Consider the following 11,989-nt stretch of genomic DNA (forward strand, 5'->3'; position numbering starts at 1 on the left):
TGGGACTGTAAACTGGTTCAACCATTGTGGAAAACAGTATGGCAATTCCTCAAGGATCTAGAACTAGAAATACCATATGACCCAGCCATCCCATTACTGGGTATATACCCAAAGGATTATAAATCATGCTGCTATATAGACACATGCACACGTATGTTTATTGCGGCACTATTCACAATAGCAAAGACTTGAAATCAACCCAAATGTCCATCAGTGACAGACTGGATGAAGAAAATGTGGCACATACACACCATGGAATACTATGCAGCCATAAAAAGGGATGAGTTCGTGTCCTTTGTAGGGACATGGATGCAGCTGGAAACCATCATTCTCAGCAAACTAACGCAAGACCAGAAAACCAAACACCGCATGTTCTCAATCATAGGTGGATAGGTGGGAATTGAACAATGAGATCACTTGGACTCTGGAAGGGGAACATCACACACCGGGGCCTATTATGGGGAGAGGGAAGGGGGAAGGTATGGCATTGGGAGTTATACCTGATGTAAATGACGAGTTGATGGGTGCTGATGAGTTGATGAGTGCAGCACACCAACATGGCACAAGTATACATATGTAACAGACCTGCACGTTGTGCACATGTACCCTAGAACTTAAAGTATAATTAAAAAAAAAAAAAAAGAAACTATGATCTTGGAACTCACTGTGTTCATTACTGCTGGGGTGTCATTGCCTCTAGAACCTCTCAGTATACACTACTAAGAAATATATGCATGCATACACACATACACACACACACACAGATATTTATATATATAGACATACATGCTATAACTATACATATATATATGTATATATAATACATTTTTAAACCCGTAAGTTCATACTGATAATTCCAATACTAACATGGTACCTTGGTGTTCTTTTCAGTTTTCACCTTTTAAATGTTTGTAAATCCCTTCAGGGAGTGAAAAAACTGCCTCTCCTTATCTTTAGGACATCTACCCGTTTGCTAAATCAAGTAACTTCTTTGCTCAATGTAACTAATCTCCCAAAAACTGCAGCTGCCATCTCTGCACTCCCTCCCCTTACCTCTGCATCAGTCAGGTGCCAGACATGCTTCTGGCCATACTTCGGGGGCACTGTCTCCACAGGCAGTGAGAAGGGGAGATGGGAAGGCAAGGGGAGATGATCTCTACAAATACTTTTAATAACAAACTGGTACTTTTAAAAGACATTAAAATTTCAATAGACGTAAACTATCTAGGGAAGGTTTTACTATAGTGTTGGTAGGCAGAAGTGCATGATAAAAAGACCCAGGAGGCTGCTACACAATCTGTGGGGCCCAGTGCAAAATGAGAGCACAAGAGTCCTTGTGAAAAAAATTATTAATAATTTCAAGACGGTGAGAGCAGAGCATTAAGCCAAGTGCAAGACCCTAGGAGACTGCATGGGTCACATATCCTTGAAGCTGGCCCTGATTACCAGAGAGCACAAGTCAGTGAGGACCTGGTAACGCAGGCATTTATGCTGATGCTGACAATTCACAAATGTCCTTAAATTTACGTCTGCCACTACGAGAATGCAACATGGATTCAATGGTCTTTGGTAGTATCGTGCTGGGAGTATACCAGATGGAAGTTTTTCCTTATTAAGGAACAGAAATGTGGTAATTGCCAGTTTCAGTGACAAAGTCTTTTTCACTGAAAATGAAAAGAGATAATTCTATGTATGCTGAGCATGTTCAATCGACAGAGTACTGCAGTGAGCAATCTGGACTATATAAGCAGGCATTGTTACAGTCTTCTAGGAGTTGAAAACCTAGATGAGATTACTGACCATCTGAGCTTGCTACATTCATCTAGGTAGGAGTTAAAATTATTTTTAGGTTTCTCCAATTTGATTCAATCGAGTTCCACTTTCTTGGCCTGAAGACTGATTACATACAAAAATATTCACTGTTCTATTTCAACAGGTAAGATTTCAAGATTAGAGGTGCCGATATTTGCAATTTGCTCATCAAAAACCTTTCAAGTGATATCTAGGCCTTTTTTTTGTCTGCAGTTGCTCATATTTCAGAAACATGTTTAGCTTGTGAATTGGTATTCCTATTCTACTGTTTCATCATGATTTAAATATCACATCAGCAGACAGCTGTCAAATAGCCTGAGGGCAGCAACAGTTTAATGTGGCTTCATCATGTGTCTGGACAGAATTTTACATTTAATCATTGACTGCACCCTTCAGGGCTAGAACAGAATCTTCTATTAGGATGCTGCTTCATAAAAACCCCCTGGAAGATGTTACTGACTCAACTGCCATAAAACTAAAAAGTATAAATAGTTTTTTTTAAAAAAAGGTAATGGGTAGGGAAGGGTGGGGAAAATAACCAATTAAAAACATCAAGTAATCTATCAGTAAAATACAGTACAATTTTAAAAGTGTGAAACATTGTGTTCTCACTTAAATTATCTTCCTTTCCTCCATTCTCCCTTCTGATACCTGCCTAAAAAGAGTTCCTTCTTGGCTGGGCGTGGTGGCTCACGCCTGTAATCCCAGCATTTTGGGAGGCCGAGGCAGGCGGATCACCTGAGGTCAGGAGTTTGAAACCAGCCTGGCCAACATGGCGAAACCCTGTGTCTACTAAAAGTACAAAAATTAGCCGGGCACGGTGATGGCAGCCTGTAATCCCAGCTACTCAAGAGGCTGAGGCAGGAGGATCGCTTGAACCTGTGAGGCGGAGGTTGCAGTGAGCTGAGATTGCGCCACTGCACTCCAGCCTGGGTGACAAGGGTTAGACTCCATCTCAGAATAAAAAAAAAAAGTTCCTTCTCCACATAAACCTTGTAAGTTCAGCTTCACCAGTCAACAGTGTGTTGCCTGTAATTGGTGGAAGCTGCCACTAGGTGAACCTCCATAGAGGCTAGGCATATTTTCTAAAGGCACAGAACAGAAAGACACAAATGATTTTCCTTTACTATGGTTTAAAACAAAAATAATAATCTATAATTATTAAAAATCATCTGAACTAAATATCCTGGGAGACTTTTCTCCTTTGCCAGTGGTTTCTTCCTAGCAAGACATCACTAATATCAAATTAAACATGTTGAGTCAGGGTGCTTAACTGCAGTCTTAGACCAACACCAATTTTCTACAGTCTCAGAATTGCTCTAAAACTTTAAGGCTGAAGCTAGAAAAAAAACACTGCTAAGTAAAATCCCCATGAATCTCTCTTCCAAAATCAGAAAGTTTCTCAGCCACTTGATGCTGTATAAACACTTAGCCTTCTCATACACATTTGGTTATAATGTCTAAGTTAGCAATTAACATGTTTCTGAGCACTTTTATATCAAAATTTTACTATCTAGCTTTTGATACAAGTTTCTTTTTTAATTTTTTCTTTTCTTTTTTGAGATGGAGTCTCGCTCTGTCACCCAGGCTGAGTGCAGTGGCACGGTCTCAGCTCGCTGCAACCTCCACCTCCCAGGTTCAGGCAATTCTCCTGCCTCAGCCTCCCAAGTAGCTGGGATTATAGGTGCCCACCACCATGCTCGGCTAATTTTTTTGTATTTTTAGTAGAGACAGGGTTTTACCATGTTGGCCAGGCTGGTCTTGAACTCCTGACCTCAGGTGATCTGCCCACCTCAGCCTCCCAGAGTGTTGGGAAGACAGGTGTGAGCCACTGCGCCCAGCCTGATACAAGTTACTTTCTAAAAGTCCAGACATAGCAAATTCTAGTTAAATCTGAATATAAAATTTAAAACACTTCGAAATGGAATTTCAGGTTTTTTTTTTTTTTTTTTTGGAGACAGGATCTTACTCTGTTGCCTAGGCTGGAGTGCAATGGGGCAATTACATCTTACTGCAGCCTCGACCTCCCAGGCTCAAGTGATTCTCCCACCTCAGACCCCTGAGTAGCTGGGACTATAGGCATGTGCCACTTTGCCTGGCTAATTTTTAAAGTGTTTTTATTTTTTGGTAGAGATGGGGGTTTCACCATGTTTCCCAGGCTGGTCTTGAACTCCTAGGTTCAAGCAATCTACCTGCCATGGCCTCCCAAAGTGCTGGGATTATACACGTGAGCCACTGTGCTGGCTGAATTAAAGGTTTTCGAATAAAGATATGAAGCTGTTTTACTAGAACACAGCTATTAGACTGTTGTTATGTGCTAAGTGTCCTATAGGAACATGAATGTGGCCTCTTGGTTTCCTGGTCTCCCATTCGTCTGGGTGAGAGGAAAGAATTCAAAATGAGGCAACATTTATGAACTTTTTTGAGCTTTCTCAATAAAAAGACAATATTTATAATCCAAATTTCATGACTGGCAAATTAAATATAAACAGACAACTGATGTAAGAAGAAACACAAATAATAACCAGTTACAAGGGAAACTAGCAAAATGCAAATTAATACCCTTAATTAAATAAAATAAAAATACTACAAAGCACCCAATTCTGTAGAGGTTGTGATAAAACCAGTAAATGTTTACTCTAAACTGGTATAATCCCTTTGGAAAGCCATATCAATATTCATAGCAAAAGCTGTAACATTTATTTATTTTCCCCTTGTTCCAGAAAGGATTTAAGAAGTATAATAATAATGAAAAAATGCTTAGATCCTTTACCACGGGAAATCCTTCGCCCAGATTATACTACTCTAAGAGATTACTTCAACAGCAGTAGAAAATTCTATGTACATGAATTTTAGCTGTAGTGGAGGCCAGGATAATTACATTTAAAAAAGGAAGAAGAAATCAAAGAAACCTGGAAGAACCTAAATGTCTAACAAGGCGAACAGTTTACTGAAAAATACAAATTAACATTGCAGAGTACTATTCTGCCATTAAGTTTATAACCATGAAGATTATTCTAAATCCTTAAGAAATGGAACACGAAAGTGCCAACGGCAAATTTGCCAGTGTATAAAATATACTGATACGTAACGATGCACTCTAACTTTGTAAGGAAATTTCTGGAAAAATAATGTTAACTTGTTATTAATACATATATTGAAAGTGGTTTAGTTCTACAGAGAAAACATTATTTTGCTCATGTAAATAGAATATTTTATGGCTAGAAATCAGGAAGAAACATAAGATCTGGATAATTAGTAATATTCTACAGACTGTTGGTGGGGGGGAGTATAAAATCACATGATCAAAAGAGAAGTGTATGAGATCATGGAGTGGTGGTACACAGCAGAAACACAAGACATAATACATTGACTAGAACATGAAATCTCATATGCTACCTCAGCACTGCATAAGCCTAGTCTAAAATTCCAGTGGTTTCAATGGCTGTTGAGAATAAAAAGCAAGTTGCAATACAAAATAAATCTGAATCATTTTTCAGTGTGGTATATACAAAGAAAATGTGGAGATAAAAATGGGTAAAAAGGAAGTAGCAAAATATAATAAATATGAATGAGTTCTTATGCAGGCAGTCACAGTAATAGTTTAGTAAACACTCAATGCAAAACATAAAGTAACATAATGCATCTCAAGGAATTCTCCCCATGCTTACAAAAAAGTAAATGCTTTATTGAACCTCAGTTCACAGTAAGCTACATTAAAAAAAATGAATTCTAACAGAAACATGTTTAACAACAAATATCATAGTTACATATCAAAAGCACCAAAACTACATAACAAATAAGAATAAAACAAAATGGAAAATACTATGAAGATATTAGTCTTTGTACTAAAAAAATCTAGCAAATGATCATATTCACAGTTAACTACATTATCAGTCCTAAAGCATAAAAACCTGACATCACAGCTAGACTCTGGATGACTCTCTTCACCAATGGCATTACTATGTTAGGAGCTGAGTCACCACTATCTTCAAACAATAAACTGTCCTCAGACTCATTGAGGATGTTACTAATTCCGCATTTTGAAAGAGACTGCGCTACTGCCTCTCGTTTTACATTATTCCATTACATTTTAATCCACCCACCTATGTGTGAAGTAAGAGTGTCACTTCGAAATCGTAAGCCTACAATCCACCTGTGCCACTCCTCACTCACAAGCTCCGTAAGTGGTGTATTGATAGAGGAATATATGTGACAGTTGGGCCTCCTGAAATCAGAGCTTGTGGACTCTCCTATGGGCCAATTCTCCCTAGGAGAAGTGTCATATCAGAAGAACTGAGAACAGCCAGGTTTCCCTAACAGGCCTCATATGTTGCTTATTAATAATGTCATGGCTTTCTTATCATATGACCTTTTGGTTTTATCATATAAGTGTTCTCCACTCTTCCTGTCATCACTCCTTTACATTTTTCCTATAGAGACTATATCTGCTGCCCTCGTTTTCTTCAAGTCCTTATTTTCTCAGTTGTTGGTAGGCCAGGATAATGTCCCATAGTGGTACTTAAAAGTCTATAAAATTAAGCTTTTAATGCTATAGCAATGTCTCTGCTGCTTTTGACTCACTGGTTACAGCAGAAAGAAATTTAAGCTGAAAATGAAGGGAGAAAATGCAAATTCTTCATCTGATTGCCTGTGAGATCCATGCCTTGTTACTTTCGGTATTTCTGGATGTGAAATTGCTAACTATTTTGTGCTATCTGTTGCCATGCTCTGCGGCTGAGAAGCCGCATCTTTACTGCTCTCTGGTTGCTTGAGTCAGTTATAACACATGCAAATCATCTTTTTCTTTTGTCTCTGTGAATGCTACTTACTGCATCTTTGTTGTCTATTGTATTAATTTAGATTTTGAAACAATCACAAAGTTACATAAAAAGTCCCAAGTGCAGTACAAATAATTATTTTCCTGAACTATTTGAAAGTTAATTTGCAAATAAGATGTCCCAACGCCCTGAGACTACTTTAAATATTTCCTACAAGGATATTCTCTTACATAACCACAAAAGAACCATCAAAATGAAGAAGTTAACATGGATACTTCACTAGTGTCTAATCCTAGACCTCATTTGAGTTTCACCAGTGTCCCAATAAAGTCTTTTACAAAGGACCCAGTTCAGAATCTTGTATTTAATTGTCATGTCTGCATAGTCTCCTTCAAGTTGGAACTCTTTTCTGGATCCTGATACTTTTGAAGATTACGGGCCAGTTATGTTTTAGAATGTTCCTCAATTTTGTTTTGTCTAACATTTCCTGACTATTGGATTCAGATCGTGAAGTTCTGGCTGAGTAACAGAGAAGTGATGCTATGTTCTCATACCCTCTATCAGGCGGCCCAGAATTGCGATTTGTCCTATTACTGATAATGTTCACTTTGATCAGCTGCCAGGTTTTCCCACTATTAGGTTATTCTCTTTCACTCTGTAATTGTTAAGTATGGTGGGGCAGATACTCTCAAACTATGTACAGTTGGTACTCGGTTCTAGTTCTGTTAGCAGGCAGTAAGTAGTTACATTCTACAAAGTGTCACCAACACACTTTGCAATTGAACACTGAGCAATTGCTCCTAGGGAAAATACCAGGTTAGGTTCCTGTGAGGTCCTGGTCACAATATTTTTGTCGACTCATTAATATATAACCTTGTTGTATGTGTGTTTCTGTTTAAACACAACTTATATATATTGTTGATTCATGAACACTGAACTCATGGCCAACAGCACATCACTCATGCCTGAACAAAGCTTACATAACATGTATTCTCTCCAGAAGGCTCCAGAAGGCACGTCATGGCCTTCCTGCACTCAGGAGCAACAGCCAGCACTTCAGTACTATGCTTGGGGGCCACACTAAACGGTGAATCCTCAACAAACTGCATAAAACTTTGAAAAACATGGCATGAAACAGACTGCAAAAAGGACACTGGCTCTCAGTGTGAGCGCTGAAACGAGAAGGCAGAGCGCCATCTGTTTGACCTCAGCTGGTGACATGCTGGGCAACTCAAATTTTTCACTGCCAAGCATGCCCAAGAATGACTGTGAAAATGCCAGTATTGGATTCGAGTCACAAATGAATTTTAGTGAGTAGGAAAATTTGCAAATAAGGAATCTGAGAATGATGAAGACTGACTGCAAATACTATGTTTCTGAATTACACTTACAATTTATTAATTATGCATATCAGTATAAATGTGTAGATTCCTATTTTATTCAGCTGGTTACAATCTGCTAGTATCAATATTTATTTTGATGCTCAAATTGTCCCAGATTTGGCCAATGGGAGCCCTTTAAGCCAGCTTCCCCTTTCTTCTTTGAACACTTCCTTACTTTTTGGCACAAGATGCTCCTTTTAGTAATGGAGAGCATTTAGAGACAAAGATCTGGAAATCAGCTGTGCTCACTCGAAACTAGGTGCACTCACTGCTATACACACACACACACACACACACACACAAATATTTACAGTTGTCCCTCAGTATCCAAAGGAGATTGGTTCTAGGACTCCCAAAGATACCAAAATCCATGGATGCTCAAGTCCCTCATATAAAATGGTGTAGTATTTGCATATAACCTATGCACATCCTCCTGTATACTTTAAATCACCTCTAGATTACTTTTTTTTGAGATGGAGTTTCACTCTTGTCACCCAGGTTGGAGTGCAATGGCGTGATCTCTGCTCATTGCAACCTCCACCTCCCGAGTTCAAGTGATTCTCCTGCCTCAGCCACCTGAGTAGCTGGGATTACAGGCACCTGCCACCACGCCCGGCTAATTTTTGTATTTTTAGTAGAGACAGGGTTTCACCATCTTGGCCAGGCTGGTCTCGAACTCTTGACCTCAGGTAATCCACCCATCTTGGCCTCCCAAAATGCTGGGATTGCAGGTGTGAGCCACTGTGCCTGGCCTCTAGATTACTTATTGATAATATCTAATACACTGTAAGTACTATCACTAGTTGTTATACTGTATTGTTTAGGGAGTAATGACAAGAAAAAAAATCTGTACATGTTCAGTACAGATGCAACAACCACTCACTGTTTTTTCTGAGTATTTTCCATCTGCAGTTGGTTGAATATGAAGAATGCAGAATCAGAGGATATGGAGGGCTGACTGTGTTGTTATTCATTACATTTACACTTATTTCTACATCTACCTAAACGTTGGAAACTATGAGTTCACACCAATATCTCCTATTCCAAAACACCACAATGCTCACAGTAATTTTCTCCTTTTTCAACATTTGTAATTGACTTCTAAGGTAACAAAAAAACCCAGCACCCATTATCATTAATATATCTGCCGAATAGATTAACTCCCCGTAAGTAACTGGCCTTTTCTTGCTGTCTCCTCTTCTGCATATACCCCCAACCCACCCCTAGAGGATGTACAGCTCTGACATCCTGTACCAGATCTGCCCTTGGTGGGAATGAATGCCCTTTTCGTCACATTCTGACTTCAACAGCCTGCACCACGCCTCTGCCTCCTGCATGTGAACGAGTGACCTTCTCACCCTGCTCTGGACTGCTGTGGCTCCCTGCCTCCTGCAGGTGGACACCTACACTGCTCTGTGCCACCTAATGTCTTTTGGACTGAATTGCTTCAGAAGGGTTGAACAACAAGGGGAAGGGCCACGCAAGCAATTTCAACAGTTGATTTTTCTATTAAAATCTCCTTAGTATTCTTAGGTGTATTTTTAAAAATAAAGATCATATAGGCAATTTAGATCCTGGAGTTTGGCCAATGATTTTAAACTGTGAGAAATCAGTATGCAGCAGAAGTATCATGTAAATGTCCTTTGACCTTCAAGTAAGTCCGTTACTTTATATCCTTGATAATTTTCCTTAAGTAGTTAATTCTGCTTGTTTCCAGTGTTCATTGCTTTACATGATCAGTCACACAGTTTCTGTGCTCAGTGGAGTCCTGCTCTAGCAGCTGATTGTAATGCATTTGCAGTCTCCTTCTGGCCTTGCATTTGTAATACTGGAGCCTGGGTAGCTTTTGGCAGGGTGGTGGGAACGTGTGTGTGGGAATCGGCTTTGTTAGGATTGTAGGTACACAGAAAATTTTACGGCTTCTAAAATTTTTCTGTGAAGTTACGTTATGTTTCTAGTATGTACGTATGTATGTATGTATAAATAGGCAAATAAGGTTTCTGATCGTAAATGAGATCTTACTTTCTCTTTCCTAGGAAGAAGGCAGTTCAGATTATTTTATTTTCTTTATGCCATCAGAAATATGTCACCTTTCCTCTATCTGTAAATCTGTAAAGAGTGATTGTTAATTAATATCTGTAAAGAGTGATTGTTGCTACTCTTTTTCTTTCAGAGGCTCTAGAACAGAGATTGCACATATGACCACACTTCTTATGCTCACATCCATTACTGCATCTAGACGGAAGCAGACCTGGAAGAGGAAACACTGAACTAGACCATAAGCTGCTCGGAAGCAAGCACCATGCCTACTGACCGTCATGGCTCCATCTCCAGGCTCATGAATGAATGGGTAGATAAATAAATATGATATTGGCAAAGTGGCTTAGACATGCTATGATTTCCATCCCTCTCTATTTACAGATAGCATTCCAGTTACCTTATTTCCATTAAAAAATCCAAAACCCTTAATATGAAATCAGACTATTTCCATGAGAAATGGTGAACAGACTAGTCACCAACTATTTTAGGAATAAAAGATAACACACTACCTCTGCACTCGGTACACTCGAGTCCATGGAGGCACGAGGGCTAGGATCCGAGCCACCAGTTCGACCAGGTCACTAGGAGAGTAACTCTTATATCTTCCTGATTTCCAAAGCTCATAAAGCCCAGTCCCACGAATCACCAGGGTAGGATAGAGTTTCAGACCATCGGGACGAAAAGCAGGGTTCTCAAAAAACTCCTGTGAATAGAGAACAGAAAATGACTTCTCCATTAGTTATGCAGAGATCACCCAGGGTGAAATCTCAACCCTTGGACAGCTTCTCTGGCACACCCTGTAGGCCCTGGGGCAGCCTTTGCTTCTGACCAGGTAGGGCATAAGACAGAATGGAAACTCCTTGTTTCTGTAGCCTCACTGGGGCAAAGCAAGTATGTGCTGGACTGCACCAGGCCCTCACCATTCCAGCCTGTTTCCTGCACAATCTCATCTCATGCCACCCCTCACCATCTTGCCTTTCCAGCCCTGCAAAGGCAATTTCCTTTGCCTGGAAAATTCACCAATTTTTCTTTATCTAGCGAATCTTCAGGTCTCAGTTTGAACACCACTTCTTCAGAGAGGCCCTTCTGACCTTCAAATACTAGCTGTCCCACTTAAAAAAAAAAAATCCCATTGAATCCAGTATTACCTCTTTCTTATCACCACATGACAGTCTATTCAATGTGTGCCTTCACGTCTAGAGTATATCTTCCTTTAATAATGGAATATACTTAATTGTTTAAACATTTCAAAAGTTGTGACAGAGATCATCTGGCTTACAAAATTTAAAATGTTTACTATAGGGTCCTTTAGAGGAAAGTTTGCTGATCCCTGAATATGACTACTTTGTGCCTAAGCCAACTGGCACCATTCGTATCCTGGGCTACACGTCATCCATTTGTTATCCGGACACTGAGCAATACATCTAACTCATCTACTTTTGCCACAGTCATTTCTTATACTGTGTCACCCCAGCTGGCTGCTTTCTTTCTTTATTTTGGGATGTAGCAATGAGACACCAGGCATTCTCCTTTCCATGACTTGGCAATGATAATTTGTTCTAATCTTGTTTTGCATAATATATTTTGGAGAAATGAAAGTGGACTCACACAGTCCCCTCTCACTCCCACCTTGGCAGGAGTCTCTACTCAGCTGGCAGGGCTCTATCTTGTAAACTGGAAAAAATCCTTTTTATCTTTGCCACATTACTCTTACAAAGCTCTTCATTGTTAAACTTGCTTTACAAAGAAATGTAACGATAGACCTTTCCATCTCTCATTGACATCTGTCATGTTCTTAAATGCTGTATTCTTTATGTACTACTTAGTTTCAGAGATCTTCTTCTGTAATTGTGTGATTTTCCTATAACATTTGTATTTTAAAGAATCATCAGGTCTTGGCCGGGCGCGGTGGCCCAAGCCTGTAATCCCAGCACTTTGGGAGGCCGAGACGGGCGGATCACGAGGTCAGGAGAT

General features: G+C 39.6%; 1 protein-coding gene across 6 annotated transcripts in view; it reads right to left on the reverse strand.

Moving 5' to 3' along the window:
* Positions 1 to 11,989, reverse strand: part of ELP3 (elongator acetyltransferase complex subunit 3) — a 108,245-nt gene that overhangs the window by 48,955 nt on the left and 47,301 nt on the right. For all 6 annotated transcript variants that reach the window (XM_011944568.1, XM_011944572.1, XM_011944569.1 and 3 more), the window contains one exon: positions 10,525 to 10,718. In XM_011944568.1, coding sequence (XP_011799958.1) covers positions 10,525 to 10,718 — 194 coding nt within the window. The remainder of the gene's footprint in view (positions 1 to 10,524; positions 10,719 to 11,989) is intronic.

Source organism: Colobus angolensis, unplaced genomic scaffold (genome assembly GCF_000951035.1).
Source record: "Colobus angolensis palliatus isolate OR3802 unplaced genomic scaffold, Cang.pa_1.0 Scaffold233, whole genome shotgun sequence".
NCBI lineage: Eukaryota > Metazoa > Chordata > Mammalia > Primates > Cercopithecidae > Colobus > Colobus angolensis.